Source organism: Apteryx mantelli, chromosome 27, assembly GCF_036417845.1.
Source record: "Apteryx mantelli isolate bAptMan1 chromosome 27, bAptMan1.hap1, whole genome shotgun sequence".
Taxonomy (NCBI): domain Eukaryota; kingdom Metazoa; phylum Chordata; class Aves; order Apterygiformes; family Apterygidae; genus Apteryx; species Apteryx mantelli.
The window spans coordinates 6,682,151-6,706,621 of NC_090004.1; the positions used below are offsets into that span (position 1 = coordinate 6,682,151).

At 51.5% G+C, this 24,471-nt stretch overlaps 1 protein-coding gene across 1 annotated transcript in view; it reads right to left on the bottom strand.

Moving 5' to 3' along the window:
• Window positions 1–11,333: 11,333 nt before the first annotated feature.
• The window catches only part of CSMD2 (CUB and Sushi multiple domains 2), a 334,099-nt gene continuing 320,961 nt past the window's right edge, over window positions 11,334–24,471 (bottom strand). The window contains 10 exon segments of the mRNA XM_067311607.1: window positions 11,334–14,559; window positions 15,213–15,390; window positions 15,938–16,076; window positions 17,239–17,326; window positions 18,406–18,518; window positions 19,145–19,306; window positions 19,906–19,971; window positions 20,144–20,323; window positions 22,469–22,580; window positions 24,015–24,088. Of these exon segments, the coding sequence (XP_067167708.1) occupies window positions 15,231–15,390; window positions 15,938–16,076; window positions 17,239–17,326; window positions 18,406–18,518; window positions 19,145–19,306; window positions 19,906–19,971; window positions 20,144–20,323; window positions 22,469–22,580; window positions 24,015–24,088 (1,094 nt within the window). The 3' untranslated portion in view covers window positions 11,334–14,559; window positions 15,213–15,230.

The following is a 24,471-nucleotide window of genomic DNA, read 5'->3' on the forward strand; positions in this document are numbered from 1 at the left end:
GGACGGTGCTGGGGAGAGCTTGCAGCCCACCCCAAAATGCCTAAGAAGGGCCCTAGCAGGAGCCGGCCTCTGCTCTCCGCTTGCTGGGTTACTTCACTTCACTTCTGTTCGCTCATCTGCTGCTAAGGAGGGTGAGGTGCAGGAGTCGGAGGTAAAACAGCAGGTTAGGCCTCCCAAAAAACCCGCTTAAGTAGTCCACAACAACGACCCGCATCCTTTCTATCCAAAGCCATCTGGTGTCTAATTTGGATGTGAATACGAAGAAACCTACCCCCTCCGCAAATTGCGTTTAAACAGCTGCGCTTCCCAGCACCCCAGAACAGGCTTCTTGTGCTTCATTAATTCATACAGACTTTTCAACTTCTTTTTTTCTCCCCTTCCAAAAGCTGTTGGAGCTTATCAAGAGATGAAAGATTGAAGGACATGCATAATTAATGGCTTGGCTTTATTTAAATAATTTAATTTTGCCATCACATCTGCATTCTTCAGGTATGGCTTTAATTCTTTAATTACAGAAGAGCGTGCCACAGTGCTTTGCCTGATTAACAGTTGAAAATTAAGGCTGGATTGGAGTGTGTGTGGGGGGAAGGATGTGTAAATACAGTAATAAGCATATAAAGTAGCTCAATAAGAGGTAAAAGTTTGTCTTTGACTAGGCAAATCTATCTACTTTAATGGGGTAAATCTTCAAGCCCTCATTAAGTGAAAAAGGCCTGTTAAAGTCAACCAGCCCCGTTCAGGGAAAACGCCCCTCGCTGCAGCATGCGTCCAGGCCAGGGAATAGGGGATGCTGGCGCCTACCTGGAGCCTGGGAAAGCGTGTCTGTCTGAGCCCGAGACGGGAGGAAACGCTGAGATCTCCCAAACGCTTCCCAGCTCCGAGCCGAGCCCTCATAACCACCGCGCTCCGGGGAAGCCGTTCCCCCAGGGAGGGCTGCCGCTGACCGCCGGGATTTCACGCGGCATTTTCACATCGGCGGGAGCCGAGCGCGCAGGTCCTCACGCCTCGAGCCAACGCGAGCGCTGCAGAGCAGCCTCGGCAGCAGCACCCAGCCGCCAAAACCCCGGCGGAGGGGAGGGAAGGGGAAGCCTGCGCTGGGGATGGGACTGCTCAAGTCGCCTCGACACCGGGACAAGTGCCAGAAGCCGGCGCGGCTGCAGTGACTTGCACTAATTCCCAGGGAAAAAACACGTCAAGGCAGGTTTAGGGACTTGGGGAAGGAGGATGGGTCCCTTGCAAGCTGCTGGCAGCGCAGGCAAGCAGAACCTGGGGCCCTCCCTGCCCTCTCCCCACAAGCCAGGCGGATCTGGGCAAGCCTTGAGCATCCCGATGAGGAAAGGCCGGTTTCCATGGAAAGCTTTGCAGAGCTCTCACTATTCATGATGAATTTTGAGAGCAGAATTGAGGTTCTGGGGTCAAGAGAAGCTGAATTCTCTAATCCAAACGGGTATTTTCAACTTCTAAAAAGGAAGAAAAAAAATCCCTGGTCAGTTCAGGCAAGTGCCTTTGCCAGCAGTTATCCAAGGACCAATACTGACGCCAGCTGCAGAAGATAGCTTCTCCCCTGGCTCTGTTCCCAGCCCAGCACTGAGCAGAGGTAGGCAAGTACATCAAACTGGGATGTCACCAGAGAAGAAATAAGAAGTGAAAAACTAGCGAAAAAAGCATCCGAAGGAATCAAGCATTAGAGCTCCAGTTTTCTGCATGGTGTGAATAAAAATGGCTTAGGAACGCCCCGATGCGCCATCCTTGCTGAAGGGCGGCATACTCACCCGGCCGGGGCCACGCACAGGGCGCTCGCACCCTGCGCAGGTGCAGCAGACCTGCTGCTGCTGTTGCTCCTTGTTTGGGGGGTTTCATTCTTTCTAGGCTTATTTCTGTTTTTCTTTGATGGCTTAGTGGGTTTGTTTTACTTGTTTATATCCTAAAGAGGATTTTTGAACAATAAAGAACAGGCTAAAGAGTAAAGCTCAAAGCAAAAAGACTGGCACAAGTATGAAAAAGAAAAGCAACTACATAAAGCGTTTCAAGTGCTCTCTTCCAGCAGCTCATCCAAACTTTCTAGGGGACCACGCCTGGGAAAAGCTCTGGGACCACCCTGGCCCCCAGGTGAGCCATACCCAGCAGCAGAGGAAGACCTGGGCCAGCCAAGGCACCAAGTGCCACCCAGCATCGCCTGGCTTTCTCAAGCCCTGCATCGTGCTGCCAAGAGCTAGTGCGAGACTAGAAAAGGTAGGAGACCTGGGTACGAGCTGAGCAGGCAAGGGATATGTTTTCTCCAGGCAACAGCTTACCCCAGAACAGCAAACTCCTGGGATCCTTGTCCCCGTCCTGCATGGCGGGTGGTGCAGGTCACCATCGATAGCAGCTGCTCAACAGGGGGGACTCAGGTCTGCTCCTGTGACGGTGCTAGACAGAAAATGGTACAAATATAACCTTTTCCTATGTTTTTCTGTGAAGTGGAAGAGATGCTCCCGGTACGGAGGGGAAAGGAGGGCACTTTGATTTGCTCTTGGTTGCGCAGCTCCCTTCCCGGGCCACCGGGATGCATCAGCGATGGGACTCCGACCCGGCGCAAACCACCCGGCCTGAATGAAGCTGTCCTACCCCTGCCCTTGTGCGCAGTGATTTCCCGCATCGGCAGGGACGAACGTCCACGATTAACTGACCACCTCAAAGGGCAATAAAGCGGCTCAAAGAGGAAGCGGTTTAATCAGGGCTGCGGAGAGCTTGCTGCTGTCGAAGGTTGCTGATAAAGGCTACGGTACCTAACTGGGGCACACGCGCATGCACAGCCCTGGAATATTAAATCTAATGGTAAGATGATAATGATTAATTATTTCACCTGCCTACAAGGGGAATAATTTTCTCTTTACTGGAATAACTAAAACAGCTTCTCTTACACACTAATTGCACTTTGCTGTCACATAATATCTTAAACCCAAGAACTTTACACCCATTCAGCTAGTTAGGACACGGTGATGCTGGAGGGGGGCTGAAGGATTCCTCCGGGATCGCTCTGCCCTCCACTGAATGCAATCGTTTCTGGGGCTGAACGCAACAGCTGCCAAAGACCGCAGTTTGGGACAGAGAGCTGAAATATCTGGTCTGGCTGGAACAACCCGGGGAAACGGGAGGGCTGGGATTTCACCCTCTGAGCTGAATCTGGCCATAGCAAAGCTGCAGCCCTGTGCCAGCCCGCCGGGGTGGCAGCTCTCGGAGGGATCCCGGCGTGCCGGCGCTCCCGTGGCCACACGGCGCTCCCTCCTCCGGCACTGCCGCGTCTCGGTGAGCGATAAGGTGACACTCGGTCACCTCTGGGTGACACGGGAGCTGTTACACCGTGCAGGAGCACTGTGCTGGGCAGCAGGTGAAGCGAGTCCTACTTAGAGCTGTTATTTTCAAAACCCCTGGGGGATTTTTGCATGCTGAATTCACCGGCATTACTCACCTATGCAAATAAACTCCAGCCTCTTCCTTGCTCTGCTAAACACCTGCACAACGATGCTGAATTGCAGCTCTGCATAACTCCCAAGGCACTAATGCTTCCTGGACCCTCGACCACATCTGGAAAGGCTGGGGGGAGGGAGGGAGAAGAGGGCCTCGTCTGTAATTCACAGTGCAAGTACAAATGAAATGCCACATTTTTTTGTCTTCTCGAATCTGAAAAATGAATTATGCATTTTCCCCCCTAGCGCTGAACTATAAATTCTCCTTTTAGTGCTTGGAACATTTGCAAAGAGAAAAAGACACCCCAGCTTCTATTCTCCTCCCTCACTCAGATTCGTTCTCTCCCTTCCTCCCTCCAAGATGCAAAATCTCAGTTAAATAATATGAAAATAAGTCATACTTGGGTTTTTCATTTAGGTGCAGATTTACTGTAGCTGCCTCTCATCCAACAGCCCCTTGTGATGGATTTTATATCTCATCTGTTCAGGGGAGGATGTGGGGAATTTGTATAACCTCAGCATCTTCCTCGGAGATAAACCCAAGCGTGTTTATTCCAAGGCCCCAGCAATGCAGCACAACCCACCAGCTCTGCTGCCGACTCCCTGCACGACTTCGGCAAGTCCCTCCCGGTCCTCGCTTTTCCAGGCTCCAGATAACTCCGGCACCTTTTCTACGGCCCTGAGCCCCTGGGCTCCCCATTTGCCTTCTCCAGCTGGGTTGCGAGCGCTGGGCAGGGACGGGGGTGGCCGCTGCAACGAGAGCAGCATGGAGAGTCTCTGCAGACCTGCTGGCTGTCCCCCGTCAAAGCAGGACGGCCCGCGTCCCCAAGCCAGACACCAGCCAATGCAGCTCACAGCAGCCACACGCAGTGAGACCACAGGCGGTCCATAGCCTGCAGCGAACAGCAGTTACATGCCTGAGACCCTCAATGCAAAACTCAGCCCCTTTAGCTTCTGCTAGACAGAGGGAGTTTTCCTTTGGTGGCAATTTTTAAGGAATTTTTTCTTGCACACATAGTGAAACAGATAAATGCCCTGGCACCTATTCTCCAACTGCACCACGGACATACAGAGAAGCACAGCAAGGATGCCCAGGGGCTGCAGCCGCCCAAGCTGGGCATCAGCACAGCCCTTTCCCGTGTCCCTGTCACCGCTGTGGCAGCAGGGACACAGGGAAAGATGTGCCCAAACGCATGCATGCATTTACAGCTAGAAACACTGCTGATTTGGCAAGATAAGTGCAAAGCAGTGATGAGTATCTGCTGGGAGACTACCCTGTTTGAGCAGCAGGGATCAACCCTAAGCAGCTACCGAACTTGAGAAAGCATCAAGCATGTTAAAACCACGCGCCGTCTTCCTAGTCTAACCAGGGCCAGCCGTAAACGCGAGGCCAGATTTCCAGGGGAACCGAATCGTTTCCAGAGCAGCTCCCACCGTCTCCGAAGGAGTTACGATGCTCGGCTGCCCTCTCGCCTGCGGGCTGCAGAACGGTACCTGCTTTTACACGTTTCAGGCAGCTGGGGTCATCGCAGCACCCTGCGCGGGAAAGTGTAAGGACGAGACAAGCTGGTCCGTGGCAGCCAACCCACTGCTAATACGTGCTCACCACCTCCACTGTTACAGTCCTAGCAGCCCGAGGATTATTCCCTCTCTCGGGAAGCCCTTTTATTTTGTTGTTATTATTTTATTGCCATCACCAGCAATAAAAAGCTGATTGCTTCCAACCTTTAAGAAACAAGCCAAAGAGGGTGGCTGAGTATTTTTCCGTAGGACATCCAGCTGTGATAACGCAATGAGTAAAGTTGAGCTAAGAGGCTCGGCAATTTAGCCCTACGGTGGGGCTGTCCGGTCGGAAGCCGCACATGGAGGCAGAACGATCTCGCTTGCGAAAGGAAGCGGCAGCGGGCAGAGCCTGCGTCCGCATGATAAAGCCAGGGAGGGGGAGTCTTTAATTATTTATTTTTCCTGGTGCTGCTCAGGCAGAGATAAGCGCTGTGGGGGCTGGACTGGTGGCAGGGAGGCCCCAGCGCTCACCCCTGGCCTGACGAGAAAGGAGCCGCAGCGGAGGCCTGAGGACAGCACTTGTGCATGCCCAGGATGCCCAGCCGCAAGGCAAAGCGGAGCGAGGCGCTAGCGCCCCGGCTGCCTCCGACGCGCAGGGCTGCAGGCTCCGCAGGCTGGAAGAAGTTCATTTGCAACCAGCAGGCTCAAGGCACCGGACTAGACGTGCAGCAGGGGTCAAGCATCAAACCCCATCACCGTTTCCCCGCACAAAATACTCCCTGATCCTGCCCTTGACACGCGTTTTCATGAACAGCACTTTGAATTAGGAAAGAATAAGAAGTTAATTTGCTTTAACTATTTGGAGGAACCAAGACGGATTTACTGAATGCTTTTCCGTTATGGTGTATCCAGGGTGGCCACGTCAAGGCTCCTGTGCGCCCCAGCCAGGGTGACTGGGCATCCTACATCCCCCAGGGATGGACCAAGGAAGCCGGTGGGAGCTGCTGGACCCCCAGCACCAGGCACCAGGAGAGGCAGAGCCACCTCCTGCCTGTGAAACTCTGCCGGAGGTGCCAGCGCGTCTCCAGGCTGGGACGATGTGCTACGTGGCCGTCAAGTCACTGCAGGCTCTGGCGTTTAGTCATGATCTCATTTGTTTTCTGGGAATAAGGAAGTTTTCCTCGCGCAGGGTTCAAAGCCACCCATGCGAGCATCGCATGGAGGATCCACCCGCAGGAGCGTTTTTGCAGCAGTCCCATAAGGGCACGGGGAACAGCACCATACGAAACGCGCCCCAGCCACACGTAACGAAGTCAGCAGAGAGCCAGACCCAATCACGATTTAAATATTTGTCAACTCCTTGCAGTAACGAGGGAACGAAGGGAAATTGCAACCTGCTACTAGATATTATCTTCAGAGAGAAGGGGAGATAAATCAGCTGTAAATTACTCCTTATGAATTATTACTGAGCTCTACCATTGCCCTGATCTCCAGACGCGAGTTTTTGTTCGGCAAAAAAGACTTACCCGGGGCAGATGGAGGAAGGTGTGATGGAGGGGCTGGCTGCAGGGCGGGAAGGCCAAAACGCGCCTCGATGGAAACCCGGCATTGCATCGCTCAGAGGGGCGGCAGCAGCGGCACCGCCGGCGGGCTCGGGAACAGGCGGCTCGAGCAAAGTCGCTGGCGGCTGGGCTGTGCAACGAGGCCCCAGCTCCTTTTGCCTGGCCGGGTCAGCGCGTTTGCTGCTCCGCGTCCGGAGCCTGAACGCCGGGACGTCACCTCCGTCCTCCTCCGGTGCAACCAGAAGGCGAGAAACAACCCTGACGAAACGGCATGTTTCAGACAGGCGCTGGCCCTTATCCAACTTCTACTGTATTTCCAGCAGCAAATATCCAAACAAGCCGTTAGCTCTGTGCAAGGATTTCTATTATTTTTATTTATTTATTTTTTAGGAATAGGCTTAAACTTTTCATTTGCGGGCAATAAAATAAAGAGAGCGAGTAAGCCTGGGAAGAGCTATGTACAAAGTAGGATCCCTATAACGAAATTTAAAAATTGATGAGGAAATTGGAACAATATAAACTAACGTTAACCAAGTAATTAGGCGACATCAGGGCTGCAGTTTGTCTCACGTATAAGTGGTTGTTAGACAGCTACTACCCACAAAACCTTTCTTCCTCTCTCCCTGCCTTATTTAGATGGATAAAGCACCGCGCTGGAGCGCTAAGTGGTGCAAGGGCTCAGGGCAAGGTCTCCGCGCAGGGATAAATTTCAGCTGTAACGTCCAATTGAAATCCCATTAAAATCAACTGAAAGCTTTTCCTTGACCTTAAATTGCATCGGGGACTCGCTGGCAGCACCGGCCAATTCCGTCCCCATCGCCCGGGCGAGGCGTCGAATCACCCCAGGAAAGGCTGGCGGACTGCAGCCACGACGCGCAGCCCAAAGCGCCAGCGCTGCAAAACGCCGCCCGAGCACCCACCTTCTCGACCCCGCCGTCCGCCCCTGAACTGCGATAACCCGGACCGGGGAGGGCTCCCTCTTTGTCTCAGGTGGACGGATATGAAATTTTCCCCTGCATCCAAGAAGCTGCAAGTTTCCCTGGATAAAACGGCTTGGGGAAAACTCTTCACAAGTTTTAGCACCAAATAATTTGACCCCAAACCCACATGTGTTATGAAACCATCAGTCGGTGGGAGCGGGGCAGAGGCAACCGTCTGCAGAGGGTACAACCAGGCACGAGGCAGGGTCCGGTCCATGGACAGCAGTTGGGACAGGGTTGATGGGTGAGGAAGAGCACGTGGAGCAAGAGCTTCTGCCAGTGAAAGAGCTGCAGCCAGCGGCCGTGCAGGACGGCCCCGGCCCAGCTGCGACGCCTGCTCGGGTCCCACGCCAGCCCTGGCACCCGGCGCGGGGAGCTCGTCCTCCGCCAGCCCTCCGGCGCCCGCGCCTCGCTGCCAGCTCGTTTACCTCCGCAGTTAATTACTCCAGCATTTCATTACTCGCCTCGCTTGCTCTCTTGCTTTTTCTCCTCTAGGGACACGTGCGTTTCCAGGTGCTCCGTCGGGTCCCGCGGAGGGAAATCAGTGCCGCGCGGCTGGAACTCGCTTGGACAGCGGCTCAGCCGCCGAGGCTGCCTGCCCCGTTTTGAGTGTGAACCATCCTGCCGAAATCGCCTCCCCGCCGCGACGGAGGCCGAGCAGGGGGCTTCTGCAGCCGCTTCCATCAGATACCTGCTGGAAACATCCTGCCTCCCCGCAGCGGCAGGGCTCTCCGTCAGCCCGACTCGCGCTCTTCTCCCCGCTTCGGACCTTGGGGCGGCGCCTGCCCTCGTCCTGATGAGCGGCACGAGCTCAGCGCATCCTGCCGAACAGCCGCATCCCATCACTGCGCATCCGTGGGCTTCCGGAGCCCGCCACGCCTGGCAATAAAATAAATTAGCCAAGTCGCTGGCGCGGAGCGAGTCCGGAGGCCGAGCGAGGCAGGGCGGCTGCTTTGCCTCCTGAAATGGCTTCCCGCCGGGAGGCTGAGCTCTGCCAAACAGCGGAGGAGCTGGAGCCGTGGGCGGATCACGCGTACAGGACACCCCTAAGAGCTAATTGCTCATTTACGCAGCGCCGCGATAAATTGCTGCTAATTAGCTCTGTAAATGCTTATTGTGCTGGCTAAATTAGAACCTGCTGGAAGGGGTTAGATGTGCCAACGTGGCGTAAATGTTATTTATTTATCCCTAAGGGGGCCGTTCGGGGAACTTTCAGAAGCCCTGCGAGACGGGACCTGGGCCGAGGGGCTTCTCGTTTGCAAGCTGAGCCGGAGCAGAGGCCTTCAGCACCCCTAAACGCGCAGAATAAATCCCCTTACAGAAGGCTCCAGTGCCCAGACAGCCTGAGGAGGGAAAGCAGGAGGAAAACCCAGCAGGAACACGCTGCTTGGAAACCAAAGAATTACCGGCTCTAATTTAAAAGCACCGAAGCCCCCAAAGGCGCAAACAGAGCCGGCAGCCGGGGCTGGACGGCCGTCGCCCATGGCACAGTCTGGATGAGCAGCTGGGGGAACTGAACAGAACGGTGTGAACTCGTACGAGCTAGAGGCAGAAAGCACAAAAACAACCTGCTGGGAAAGCTCAATGCTCAGAGAGGTTGCGGCAATCTTTCTTCCACCAGCATCCTCCCAAATCCAACGGCAACGGCACCGTTGCCCCAGTGTTCAAAGCACAAAGGCGTCTCGGCCGTCCCGAGCGCCTGCACAGCCCCGACCCCGGGCACGACGTGTCTGCTGCAACCGCCCGGCCAGAGCAAGCCACGTCTCCCTGCCTTCCCGCCGCCCTTATTTCACGGAAGCCAAGGGAGGCTAGGCGAGGCGTGAACGAAACAAAAAAAGCGCCTGTGATTTGGAAAAGATAAATAAAAGGTTAACTGAAAGCCACAGAGGGAGCATCAAACCGCAGCACCGACCGAGCGGGAGCAGAGCAGCAGCAGCATAGCGAAGGCGGCGCAACACCCTTCGTCTAAAACAAATTTTGCCCATCGGTGCCGGGACAGAAGCTAATCGCAGGAGTTGGCGGCGAGGGGGAGAGACGAGGCGTTCGGCAGGGAACGCCGGCCTAGCCGGAGCAAACTGGGGCACGCCGGGTCAAAACCGCCGGAGCTGCAGAGCAGCCTCCCTCCGCGCCAGGCGTGTATTTTCCTGCCTCCCTTGACCACGCTGACTAGGTCTGATAAAAACCCGCTGCAGAGGCAAAATGATCAATTCTGCATATAGACAGGAATTAACTCGGAGCCCGGGGACAAGGCAGCGACAAGTAATTACTCCTCAGTCTGTCCGGAGCGGGGTCATGCGGCGAGGCCCCTACCCGGCCCGCAGCCACCCCCCTCGCGACGGGAGGAGGAGGAGAAGCAGCAACATCTCGCGTGGGAAACGCAGTAATTCAACGAGCTGCTTTTTAACGTGGTCCCGGGGACCGATGAACTGCACCGTTTTGGCAGGGGCACGCAGCTTTCTTCCAGGCTGATCGCTGCCGCAATTAAATGACTGATTTGTCGTCTGGCAGCACCTTTCTCCAGGGTTTTGCTCTGTTGCAGATGTCTCATTTTACAGCCGTGTTTTTTAAGCTGGCAAATATTTCCTTTGGAGTCAGGGCAAGAGGAGTGGAGAAGGGACGGGAGGCCCCAAGGTTGCCAGCCCCTATTCTCCCTCTCAGCAGCATCGTTCCTGCCTTCCCGGCCTCAGGCGCGGAGGGAGCCCCCGCGCGCGGGGATGGCCGCACGCTTTAGCATCCCTCCCACGGCACCGGCAGAAGCTGATCCTTCCTCTTTGGGCTGCAACGAGGTGATTTCTAGCCTGCTCAGGAGAAGAACTGGTTATGCTTGGGCCGACGTTGGAAAACGCAGTTGGAAAACCACTGCAGTGGGAACCCCCAAGATAAAACAGGTCAGACCAAAAACATGTTGTCAGGCTCCATAGGGGGAAACCAGAAATAAAAACCTGCCTTTCTATTGCTAAAAACTCAGCAACTTCAGACACTCTCTGAAAGCACAAAAGTAGATGTGTAACAACGCATTCGCTATCCCTTTGCAACTAGGAAATTCTCTGCCATTTCGATTTCCAACTTCAAGCAATGCAAATTCAGCACGAGACCCGGATCAAGGAACATTAAGAGCAGCTATCCTCCCTTGGAGGAGGTTTTGTTTTTTTCCCCAGTATCGATGTTGAGAAATAAATCACCATCTCAAGGATTTGGATTGTTTTCTAAGGATCTTGTTTAAGGACCCATTTTCAGAGGGGCTCTGCTCATCTGCCAGCCTGGAGCTCCTGCTCCGGACACCCCCTCCTCGCCAAGGGGGAGCGCGGGAGCGACGGCAGCTGCAAGAACATCACATCTCATTAGCGCAGCGCGGGCGAGAGCAGGGCACCGAACGGGGCGGCAGGCAGATGTTGGCTCGACTCAGCTGCTCACTCGTGAAGCCCTGCAGCCCACGTCCAAGCGGGACCATCCTGCCCGGGCGCCCGCGGGCCGAGGGGGAAGGGGCCTTGCCCGAGTCCTCCATGGTCTCCTGGGACCGCGGTTGCGTGGCCGAGCCTGAAGGTTGGGGCATCCGCTCGTGAGCTCGGCCTCCGCTCCACCGGGAGCCGAGGGGGTGGTGGAAGCCCGGGCTGGAAGAGAAGGTCAAGCAAAAGCAAACGTGCACAACCCATCTCACCTCCTGCAAATACCCCAGTTCCCCCCGCGCGCCGTCCCGCGAGCCCCATCGCCCGCCCAGGCAGTTCCGCTGCGCCCGCGGCTCCTCCAGCGCGGCCGGGAGCCTCCTGCGCCATCAGCCCACGTGCGGGGCAGCACCTGGAAGAAATCTGTGACAGCTCAGGAAAAAGGCACCAGAAAAATGTAAGAAAAGCAATGCAAAAATTTATATTTTATTTTAATTCAAAAATTTAAAATAGCTTTCAAATTCAGTAAAGTATGCCTGGACACAATGAAAAGCCTCATATACAGAGACAGATAAATTAAATTGTATATATTGCAGACAAGCCAAGTGTATGTATAGATTACATATTTACACTTTTATGTAAACCATATTTATACATTTTATTACATTTACAAAAAAAAGCTGATCTTCCACTACTGTTTACTACAATAATGAAAAAAAACATTTACATTGTGTCTTTTTTTAACTGTACAAACTTTTGCTTCATAAAAATATATCTCTGTACAAAAGAGGGATTTTTTTCTTTTTTCTTTTTTTTTTCCTTTTTTGTTTTGCCTTTTTTTTTGTTTTTTAACATAATGCAAATCTGCTGGGCACAAAGATGGAGGATGTCACATATCGGGTCCAAGCCAGCTTGCAAAAAAATGGAACACCACCCCCCCTCCACTTCATTTGTTGTTTGGGCAACAGTGGAAAATGATATATAATAGGTTGAAAGCAGCAAGTCTTGTTTAAGTAGAGCCTCCGTTCTCCCTACCTTGCTCTTAAAATAGCTCGGGTGCTTTTTACACACCTTGACACATGCTCCTCCTGGCTATTGCATCGGTTGAGTGGGATTCAGAAAGGTCTGAAAAGCAAATGCGGGACCTGTTATTGTTGAACGTGGTTGTGTGCATGTGTGTGTGTGTGCGCGGACACGTACCCACGGGCACATCACTCCTCTGTGCGCAACCCAACGGGCTGCCCTGCGCTGCCGCTTGCGTGCCAGCGGCTCGGCACAGTTGGCTACTGGGAGAGATTTTTCTTTAGCTTGGTGACAGCAGCCTAGAAAGATTCAGCCTCTTCTGCGGCTGTTGTGGGAAGGCTCCAAGTTGTTAGGAGTTTATTGCACTGAAACTAGAAGTGCCGGGATGCTGCAGTAACCGGCGCTGGGGCACGAAGGACTGCAGAAGGGCACCGCCTTCGGGACCTGCTCTGCAAGGCAGCCCGGGCCCTACGCTGCGCTAGCGGGGCTTGGCAAAGAAAAGGAAGAAGGGGCTGTGTGAGCAGCCGGGGATACGAATCGGAATAATTTAGGTTGGAAGGGACCTGGGGGGGGGGGGTCCAGCATGGGCCAGGAGAGCAGACTTGGATCACGCGGTCAGGAACCGGTGACCTATTTGCAGCCAGAAGCAGAAGAGCCGGGAGCGGAGCCTGACCTCGGGTACGGCTGTGCGAACCGGAGGCAGCTCCCCGGAGGATGCAGGTGGGCGAGGGGGGAGATGCACCCTAGCCCCAGGCTCCGGCCCGGACAGCCTGGTCACGCGCCGCATGGGTCCGTGCACGCCATCAGGGGACCCCCGACGCGGGGCAGGTGCCTGCCCTTGCTCTCAAAGGGATTTACCTCCTCTGCCAGCCAGCGCTGCAAAACTGCCTCAGCCCTGCCAGCTTATTCGGCACGAGCTGGGAGAGCGCCTTGCTGCAGGACACGCTCTCGTGGCCCCGACCTGGCCCTGAGCGCCGTGCGCGTGGCCCCTTCCCCGCGGCAGCGTCCCGCTCTGGCTCGCCGTGCGCTTGCACCCATCTCTCCCGAATAAACCACAACATTTCTGCATGCTTTGGGGAGCAGAGATGGCATTTTTTGGCAGGCTGGCTGTTCGGCAAATAGGCTGTAGAACGCTGCTTATTCTAAGAGCTCTGAATAAGAGACAGAAGTAAAAAAAATAATATATATTTATATATATACACCCACGCACGCACACACACACAAGTAAAAGGAAAAACAGAACAGGAAAAAGAACTACCTTGTGGTTTTCATTAGACAGAACTTCAGCTGACATTAGGTGGGGGAAAGCTAGTGTTTAAAAGAAAGCATGGACGTAACCACCACCCCGTTTCTTTTAATTCTGTTTCCCCTTCAAGTCTTCTATAGAAAAGAGCTCCTTTGTTGACTCTAATACTGCTCTAAGTGGGCTGTATTTCAGAGAGGTGCTTGACTTACAGCTTGGTAAAACGGTACTGTTGCGTTCTTTGATTCCAGCCTGGCCTACAAAAGAGCGACTCAGACCAAACAGACTAAAATCCTAAACCAACAAGAGCAGCTCTCCTCTTTATTAGAGGAGGGCAGTGTCGCCACAAAAGCATCCGTCTTTTATGAGGAAGGAAAAATGTCAAGCTGCCTTATCTGCGCTCCTGAAAGCCAAGCCAACCTTTCTGCCCCAGGGAAATAAAGCGAAGAGCTCTGGATAGAAATTAAAACTCTTATTGCATTGCCATTTGGAGGATCAATGTGGAAAGGGCAAAGGCTTTTGAATGCTTTTGGGGGGAAATCAGTATTTGTTAGAGTTATTTTTAAAGAGGTTTTTGTGCCTTCCTGTCCATCAGCAGCTTCCTTGTTGGGGTGTTTGGGTGCAGTTAAAACTGAGCGCTGTATGGAGAGGGCCAGGGATGGGCAGAGGTCTCTTTATCAGCCCTGAAAGCGGTCTCAGCTTCCAAAGAAACAACATTAAAATGAACACGGGGCAGAAGAAACCCAACGAGAATCTACAGAAGAAAGTTAAACATGGGGAAGAGGAGAAAAACTTGAAAAGTTTTGCTTCTCTTGCAGAAAAGGCCCCATCTGAAAACTTCCTCTGTAAAACCCCTGCGTTAGGCAAACCAACAAAGAACGAACCCACAAAACCAAATACAACAAAGCAACTGCTCATCGTGTCCCACAACTGATATTTTCAATTAACCCGATCGGCATCTTGTGCAGTGCAACCCGCGTTTGCCTCTGTCGTACGAGCTCTTCCCGAAAGCACCGGGCGGTTGGTTGCACCCCACGGACCCTGCTGGTCCTTCCCGGAAAACGGCCACGCTTCTCCGCAGAGAGCAAAGAGCGGGTTGTAAGAGCCTTCACATCGCCCGACTTCCCCGGTCCCCCCACGCCGCCAGAGAGGTCTTGGCACGGGGCTGCGAGCCACCGGGAGGCCGGGAAGGAGGAGCGGGCCAGAGCATTCCCTTCGGTGCGCCCGGCCACGGCGCGGGCCGAGACGACGCAGGGCACCTGCAGTCTCTCGGAGTCAACGCAAAGTCCAACAAGGTGCAGCAGCTTCTCCACAGCCTCGGCAAGGTCGGGAGGAGGGAGATGGAGAGGGGAGAGAACGGATGGAGACCGGTGAGGTGAAACACGATGGTCGACTAGATACCCACCCCGGAGGAGTCTGGGACCACGGGAAAGGAGGGGGAGAGAGAAAGAAACAGCTTGTTACTATGCACGGAAACACTGGCAAAGCCTGCAAGAGCTTCTTTACGGACTAAAAACTTTCCAGTCTAGAAGTGGCCATTAGGGCCACAGGGGGCTTTTATGACACGAAGTTATTCTTCTGTGCCCAGGCAGTAAAACATTAAAACCCCCATGCTGCTTTAACTCCCTCCGACCGCTGCGCAAAACACCTTGCTGGGCTCACACAGTGAACGATCCCCTGGAGACTTGGCTTTTCCTTGCCTACCTGGCGACTGCTCTCCTCGCAGGGTTATCTAGGGGCTGGCCCACGGCCCGGCTCGCAGCGAGCATCTCACACCCAGATGCGTTTTGCATCTCTCGCCCCAGGGAGAGATCTCGTGGGCAAACAGTGCTCGTTTGCACCACTGCTTCGGTCCAGCTCACAGGACAACTTCTAAAAGGGACAAATATGAGGCTCTGTACAGCCTGCGCATAAGATCAAGGTGCCATCTGGGCACGCTGCCTCGTCGAGGCCATGGTAGCAGCATGGACACCCACTCATCAGCCGGGATTTTAATCATGGCCAGCATGGCTCAGGATGGGAGAGTGGCTGCACCGGCACGGCGGCGCGCTGCCTTTCGGCCCACTCACCGCGCGAGGGGACGAGTGCTATACAGCTGTGCACACGGTGCTGACTGTGAACTCCGTCTCGTTGGCCATGATGTCCGTGGGCTGCAGGTTTCGGTCATACATCGGGTTTTCAAATGTTGCTCGGACGTTGGTGTTTTCATGGCCTGCGTAGCCATTGAACGGGACTTTTGGTCTTCTCCTGCAGGATGCCAGAGAGAAAACCCAAAGAGGTCATGGCCACTCCTGCTGTAGCCACAGCAAAGCACTGCCAGGCATAAAGAAAAAGCTGCTTTTGAAGGAGGTAGGACACCTGGGGTAAGGCAGAAGGGACCTACAGCAAATCTTCCTATAGAGCTGCAGCACAGGAAGCTCTCCAGGCTTTGGTATAGCCCTGAGCATGCTCCCTCTGCAGAGCAGCCAATGCACACAGTCCTTCGCAGCATTTCCCAGCAGTGCATCGATCACGAGACATAACTAATTTACAACATACGTAAAGCCATCGCGAATGCTGAAGTATGAAATTTGCTTTGCCTTATCTTACTTGATGTCGCTACAAATCTTATTAGTGGTCATAAAGACGACAAAATTCTCCTAACACTCTCTCCCCTCCACGCATGCTCCCTCCATTATTTTTTCACCTCCTGAATTAAAAGAGAACGAGGGGGTTACCCTCAAGCCAAGAGCACAAATATTTCTGTCAGCTCCCTTAACTTATTTCACTTACTGGCATCATTCCTGACACCTACCTGTGTTTGTAGAGATAAAGCACAAACCCTGCAATAATCAGGGCGATGAAAGGCACAAGAATGGCAGCTGCCACAGAACTGCTGTTTGATGCAAAATGGTGTCCTATCGATTCTGGATCGTTTTCAATCATGCTGATGTCTGAAACACAACACAAATAAACACATTTCACACCAAAGCTGCAAGAAACGTGGCTTGCTTGAGTTACGGGTTACATCTTCAACGAGAGAACAAGACAGTTGCAAGTGTTGCTGTAAAAGATAATCAAAGCTTCCAAGTCACATGCAGAATGGTTTGGAGATCTAGCCTAGTTTGGGAATCATAATTTATCTAAAAGTAAAATTAAATAGAGCTGTAAACATTTATTTTTCAAAAATATGGTTACTTGGAAACTTAAAGTTGGGCTTTAAGGGAGACTTCCAAAGGCTGGAATAAAGCGCAACTAATTCTCTATAAAGGTGACAAGACTCAGGGGTCAGATTCCAAGACTCCTAACAGATCTAAGAGCTCAAGTCACATTCTAAGAGAGATTTAGGAGCTTAGACCTTGGGTAGTTTAAGCTTTCATGTGCCTCAGTGATTTCTGAAAGTGAAATGGAAATGCTTTCTGTAGTAGTAATAGGTCTTGGGTGCTTAGGTGAGACATCTAGTAGCATGAAAACAACAGATGGTGTTTGTGCCTCCAAAGCTCTTACCCTCTTTGAATAGAAACTTGTTTATTTAAATTTCTCACTTAAGCCCCCAAGCTAAAAATGCTTTTGTTAAGTTGTATTGTTTGTCTCCCCCAAATCTTGTGTTATCCAAGTCAAGGAAGGGTTTAGTCCCTCTTGTCAGAATCTCCAAATGTTTAATGCATTTAGTGTTTAAACACAAGCCAGGGCAAAGCTGCTGCAACCACTGTGGAAATACCAGCAATTGGGATTCCCCCCCATCCCGAGCCACATGACAAGCGCGGTGTCAAATGAGGCAGAGGCGATGGCACCTCTCCCCCTGCACCCCTGCAGGATAAGCTTCACCTGGAACAGGGTGTACGGTGCTGGTGGCCCACGAACGGGCGCAGAGGAGGACACAGGAAGGCTGGGGAAGCCTCCCAAGGAGAGAGAAAAGGCCAAGGTTACAACGTCCAACCCCACCACTCAAGCCAGCAGCACCACAGGATTTTCCACCTGCTGCAGACTCGGCCCAGCAGGGCTGAGAATTAAAGCCAGGGACAGCAAAACTGCTTCAAGTTTGAAAACTTCCACTACCACCAAAATCCAGCTTTCAGCAATCAAGGCAAAAAAGAGTAATCAGAGAAAGCTTACCAAGTCTCTGAAGGCCAAACTGCCCGAACCCTTTGCCGCGCACAAAGCCCTGGTACACAAACGTGCCGCTTGATGACTCTGATGAGACCTGTAATGACAGAGGCCAGAGATTAATGGATTTTTCAACATTTTCCTGGCTTGTTAGCACCCGTCTTGTCCCTGGGCCCTGTATCTGCTCACAGTTACAGATATGATTGTCCACATAAAAAACATTTTACAATAATTACAGAGACTTTCTCAGCAGTCATGCCTCTAAATCTCACTAGGAATACCAGTGCCTAGGGAGACATAAGCCTGGTAAAGGGATTCTGGAGGTCTGGGAAGTGTTTGCATGTGTGCACTAGATCCCATATGAAAATGCAGACTGGCACTAAGTAGTTCACAGTTAAATGACAGAAAAAAATCTAGGGCATAAAACAGAGCAAACGAACTATTCTAAGCTCTTTTAAGGTGCTGTTTGCCACAGCACATGAAGTTTGGCTGTTAGCTCCCAATAACAGCTCCAGCAACACAGCAGCTGGGCTTTGCTCAAGACCTTACTCTAACCAACTGCTTATGAGCAGTTGTTGTTCCATTTCCACAGTCTCTTTCAATTTTATGCACAGCATCAATTTAATTCAATTGCACAGAAAACTGTGGTATTTTTCAAAAAGTCCAACTGTCCAACTAGTTAAGACTCTCAATTCTCAGGGGGAAAAAATCCTGTTTGCAATAAGCTACAGACCATATTGCTGATTCAAAAGGGATAGCAATGGCTCTGGGCTACAAGTGGCCAGGGGTCAATGAGATGCACACTTCTTCTCAGCTCCAGTGGGTCTCTTAAGGGCATGGGAAGTTACCAGACACAGAAATTGGGGTGAAAAGTTCACTCCGTGAGGGGAAGATTAGCTCTTCTAGCTCGATATTTAACAGACATAAAATGCTAAAGTGGAATTAGTCATGTTGGTTCCTCCTTTAGTGCCGAGTTACAGATTTAAAAACACGGGGCAATTGGAAAACACACAGCTGCAAGGGAGCAGGGAAGAGCTGACTGCTCATGCAGTGTTACCTCGTGTGCTGGGAGCCTGTCCCACCTACCCACCCACCCCGCAGGCCGGCAGGTCGCTGGAGGATAACAGCCTAATACTGCTCCCAGCTACTTTGTGCATGATGTGCTCGTGCACTTACGTGTCCATCTAGAGCCCATTTATCGTTTTTGAACTTGTTGACGAAGATCTCCACTGGCCCCGTTATCTGATAAACCTGGAGAAGCAGGTGCACATCTTCTTTTTTGTAAATGCCTGGAAAATATGCGATTTTTAATCATTAGATCACAAAAAAAACCCCATTTGGGTTCAAAGTAATTAACTTTCTACCTGAGGGAATAGAGAAACCAGCTTATCTTCTTAGAGCAGGCAACAACTCCTGTAGACCTACCACTGGGAAGCACCAGGAAACGGACCACAGAAACACAACCCTTTGTGTCCCATCCCACCCCAGCACTGGATATTCAAGATATTTTGCACATGGGAAGAGACTCAACTGTTAATGTTTCGCTAATGTTACTGGATCGGCAACAGCGTGGTGCTCCACAGAGGACAGGGACAAGGGTACTCAGGCCATTTAATCTTGTTTGTATTTAACTACAAGTCTGCCACTCCAGCATAAAGGGAACAAGCTATGGACTGCCCGGAGCTGCTTTCAGGTGGAGTCAAAGCAAACCCAGGTACATGATTCTGTTCATTTTAGTCCAGTCAAAGATCAGACTCCAAAACTGGGTGGTTCTGTCAAGCTCTGTCAAGCAATCAACATAATTCAGGTAACAGAGCACAGTGTCCTTTGCTTTGGGATGCCGCTTATCAAAGGTGAATGATGTGACAACACCGTGAGTGTAATTCCCCAGAAACCGCCGGTGTCAGATCCTTACCAGACAGCTGGAGCTCCACACCACTGTGGTCTATCAACGTGGCATTGACTTTACTGGTGGCAGGGTCGAAGCTAGTGACAGACAGCATTGCAGGCTGCTTTTTCCCCATGTACTCATAGGAGCCTTTCCAAAGGGAATTCCTTGCAAACACATCTGCAGGCACTAGACACCACAGCAATTGGGCATGGAAAGAAACAAGAGCATGGCCACTTATTTTTATTTTTCAGGAATCAGAACAAATTTCTTTCTTCCCCAATTCACAAATATGTATTTAAATATCTCAGATCCCACCCACTCTCTTTCTGCTTTTTCATCAGCGCGTACAAAAGGAAAAGAGGAGAACAAACAAGCTGATGACATTAATTTTGTTGTTTTGACAAAAAAAAGCCTTCAAAGTTTTAAAAACAAACAAAACCCAAAAATAGGTTCTTAGGAAAAGTTAAAAAAAAAAAAGTTTCAAAAAGGCTCTAATCTAAAGCATCGTGGAGGACTAGAGTTTCAGGGGTGCCCGGGGGAGGCCAGCGGACGTTGGTGCCCGGCTCCCTCGAGGCCCCTGCCCGTTCTCCGGTGGAGCACGAACAAACGGGCCGGGGCACACGGCTGCTTTCGCCCCACGGTTTTAAGACCTGCAGGGAACAACCAGGTTTCTGCGCGCTCTGACGCTGGAGCGGGCGGGAGGGGACGGCACCGGTAATTTCCGTGGGGCAGGTCTAAGATCTCATCCTCCAGCTCCCTCCGGACGAAAAGCCCGGTGACGGTACCTGACACCTTGGCGAGCGGCGGGTCCCGCGCAGTGCCCACCGGCCTCCCGCTGGGCCGGACATCCGCTGAAAGAGAAGGACAAACCCATAACTGATCAATATTGCGGCATCTAAGACCGCTGAGACATTTCTCCTGTGGTAGTGCCGACACAGGGAAGCCTCTGTAGGCTTGTCAGTATAGGAAATACGGGCTGATACAGGCTGGCCAGCCCGGGGTTACGGCGCTCAGAGCTTTTACCGAGGCAAATGGGTGGCTTCCCTGTCCAGCTGCCATCTGCTTTGCAGGTTCGATGCTCGGAGCCTCCCGTGAGGTAGAAGCCGCTCTGGCAGGAATAGATCAAAGTGTAGCCCAGAGACGGCAAATCCAGAGCGCCGACGTTGGCGTGGGAGGGGGTCTCCGGCTGTTTACAGTGATGAGCTGAAAGGACAGGAAAAACGGACATGAGAGAGACCGTCCGCGCACACACAGAAAGGCAGAAGAACGACACCGACGACGTCAGCAGGGCCAGAATTCACTTCAAAGAGCTTTTTCAGAAAAAGCTTTCTCCGATCATTGAGGGAGACCCTGCCATGCTTGGATTTTCCCCAGCCGGATGAATTAATGAGACCATTTCCCTTGCCTCGCTGGCTAGATTGCTCTTTCTGCCTAAAGCTCTCAGGGGATCCCTCATTCAGTTCCAGCTTTCATGAACTGAAAATCAGGCTCTGTTATTTCCCACCTTTAAAGGAAAAAAACCTCGTAACTAAATGATGCTGAAGATCTTCTGTCTGACACAGGTAAGAGAAGAAAATTCCATTTACCCTCCTGAAGCTGAGCAGAAGCCTGAACTTCTTGTGGTCAAATGGTTACAGCTGCCTCCAAGCAGGGGAAAAAAAACCATTTTTAATGCCTGCCTTTGTAAACGTACTTAGAAAGACCAGGAAAAGAGACTGGGCAGCTACCCTCATCCCTCCTCTTAACCTTGACCACAACACTGTGCCCCAGGTGGAAAGCTGCCCGCCGGCAAAGCTGCGCTGAGCTACCTTCACAGCACATCAAGGTCCGGTAGGTAAAGTCAGTGAGTCAAGTGGGGGTGAGGATGCATCTGCTTTTTTTAAAGCCTCTCTTCGCAGGATGGGTGCTTACTAATGATTTGCACCTGCCTGTCAATAGGATCACAGAGTAAGTCCTCGGAAGTGTGCAACAGTCATAAATTCCTATAATTGCTCACTAGCTTTTGGGATTTGGCCCGCAGAAATCTAAGATCAGCTTGTCCAGCTCCCTGCCACCAGAGAGAGCACGTGCATGCCCTGCTCTGTCAGGTCCTGTTGTAAATGTGCCACCGTTTTCCTTGAGAAGTTACAACACAAAGCTAATAAATCATATATAGGCAGGAAGCTCCCTCTCACCCACACTGTAAATTTCCCCTTTCTGTAGCTCTCAAACTGCTCATGAATGAAAGCAAATCCTCAGCAGCCTTCATGAGGTATTATCTACATCCTCATTTTACAGGGGATGAAATATAAAACCCAGAAAGCCCGAGAGACTAACCCCAACTCGCACAGTCTTAAAGCAGTATCTCGCCGTCCCGGCTCCAAGCCCGCAGCCCTAGTCAGGAGACGACGGTTCAGCTTTGCATTAGCAGCAACTGCATCTAATTCTGCCCTTCCACGCTGCAGACGGAGGAAGCTTTGCAGAAAACCTAAAGCCAACAACTCAGTCGCTCTCGCTAGCGTGAGTAAGCCAAAAACACATCATCTCTTTCAATGCACCTAGCAACAGAAGCAAAACCCCACTTAAATCCACAGCTGTTTCTTCATCTCTGCAGTCTTCCAGTTCAGCAGACAGAGAGGCAAGGCTGTGAGCTGGGGTCACGCTCACGTTACCACGGCAAGCAGAGGGGGTAGCTGCCTTCCTCTGCAGCTGCCCCCTCTCCCCGGTGCTGCTGGTAAGAAACGTTAAAGGCTGGCCCCTGCGTTGGGCTGCCCGATGGGGCTGCTCGCAGCAGCTGGAGCGATAGGGTTTGCTAACTGAAATACATCTCACCAATAAACCATCTCACAAGGGAGAGGAAGAAGCATTTTAATACTTACGATAAGATGATATAGAGGCCACAATGGATATTACAGCTTAAATACATTAAATTCCTTTTGCTATAGCAAGGAAAAGATGATGGACAGCTTGAAAGAAAGAGCAACAAGCTATTAAAGACCAGGAGGAACATCCCTCTGCTGGAGAGGCCTTCTGGCTAAATGTTAACCTTAGTCCCTGGAGTGTGAGCTCACATCTTTGCCATCAAACACGGTTTCAGAAACACAAAACAAAGCCTCACCTCAAATTGCCTCTCTAAGGAGGGACAAGTAATAACCTATCCGAATTCAAAACCGGCTGCTGGTATAGTCAAGTTGACTGATTGTGTGATCCCCCTTTTCTTCAAGGATATGGTCTTTGAGAGCCCTCCCACAAAATTACCACCTCTGAAGAGCCAGCTACTCCCACGGTGAAGCACAGCAACAACAGAACAAGGCAACAGCATGGTCAAAGGCACCTGCTGTCCTCGATAAAACTTCTCCCAACACTTACGGACACAGTCCGGCTGCACGCCGCTCCACGTCAGGTTGGGGAGGCAGGTCCTGGTGGTCGATCCCTGGAGCAGGTATCCTTTCTGACACTTGAAAAGAATTATGCTTCCCACCTGTTTCAATAGGAGACAAAACACCAAACCTTCCAGTGTAACATAATTCACCCAGGCTTACAATAAAATACATATAGTTTTTCCTCTTCTATATACTGAAAAGGGGAGTTACCTGCTTTCTACGCTTACCACTCTGCCAGAGTCTAGTATCAAGAAAGCTGTCAGAGCCCTTGGAAAACTGCTGCCTTTGTTAACTGTGCACAGAGTTGCTTCATTAGCAACACAGGCAAGGCTTTAATGTCATATAAATACACCCAAATTAGCATCAGACACAGGTGATATTTGGAAATGGCTGAAATTTTTGTCAGAAGGGATATTCAAAATAACTAGTAAAACCAAACATCCTTCACTCATATTGTAAATGCCAATTTGGATTGTGAATGGTGAAAAGGATCACAAAACCTGACAACTGACTTTTCAGCATTTTTGAGGTATATTTACTTTCTGAAGACTGTTTACTTTTTGCGTTTTGTTTCAATAAAATAATGAAGATGGATTTGTCAGTCTCACTTTCTGCTTCAAAAGGGTTGGCACTATGATGCTGTTTGGCTTTGATCCACGTTATTTTAAACTGGTTTATGCTTTAAAACCAGAATATGCTGAAAATAAAAATGCCAAGTAGGGCTTGAAGCATCTTGTCTGTCCTCCCTAGCGAGGCTGTACCATGCACGTGGTACCACTTCCTCACAGGCCCCGCGGTCAGGTTTTATCACACACTGGCTCCTGGAGACTCTCATTGGCGGCTGAGGTCCCTCCGTACCACATTGAATGGCAGGATTTCCCTGGAGCACTCCTCCGACCATCACCCCCTTCCCTATGTGAGCACCTGGGAGGGCTCCACTACGCTGTGCAGCTCTCAAACTGGCAACCCTTACAAAAGCCAGACTCATAGTGTCTTAGTATTAATTAAAACCTAGAATTAATTCACTAAAACCCAAGATTAAGACAACTAATTAGCAGCAAAACTGAGAAGATCCACTCTGGCAGGAGCTGCTGCACAGAATTAAGTATTCCAGCCGCGCGGCCCTTCCCACTGCCGCACGCAGAGGGGCAGCGGCGAGGCCGGCCGCGGGGTCCGTAGGTGGAAGGCGCTGGGGAATTGCTTTGTTTTTTTTCTCTCCATTTCATTGATTTCTGACTGTATGGGAGCTGAGATTAGTAAAACCACCTACAGGATTTAGTCTGAAAAAGAATGGAAGTCAGGTCTCCAATGTGAATACTAATTACACTAATAACTATTAATTAGCACTGTAATTAATATCATAAATAATGCATTGCCAGCTAATCCAGTACAAATGCACTCCGAGGTCTAACGGAGCACGCCACGATGTCCCGCTTGCCGGAAGACGCATTAATCCAGGTAAGGACTCGGGTAGGGCTAACCGCAGCAAGCGACGCGGTGCAGCCGGGGCACCTGGGCTGCCGTGACAGTACCTGGTAGCCCTGGGAGTTGTTCTGCATCCCAAAGAGAGGCACGCCGGGGTCTGCGCACGTTGTGAGGCTGGGGTCTTAAAAGAAAAGAACAGACACAGCGTTTTTAAAGGCGCGGTTGTGAAAGACACGTCAGAGCTCTGCTTTCCCTTGCTCTCCACGCAGAAAGCCCATGCTGCACCTCTGCAACGAGACAGCAATATTTTGCTGCAGAAGGAATACATAGCAACAGGGAAAAATACATGGATATTTTTGTTTCTCAGGCCCCTGACTGTTCCCACGCAACCTAACCAGAGGCACTCTATCACTCAGGAGAAAACAGAAGAACATACATCTTGTGTCAGGGATATTTCTCTTCCCTTCCCCATTCTGTATACTAGGAGTAAAGCACGTGCCTCACTGATGCTGTGCCCTTCTCTGTCCCTGGTCGTTCCCCCTGCACCAGCGAGGGCTGCATCGA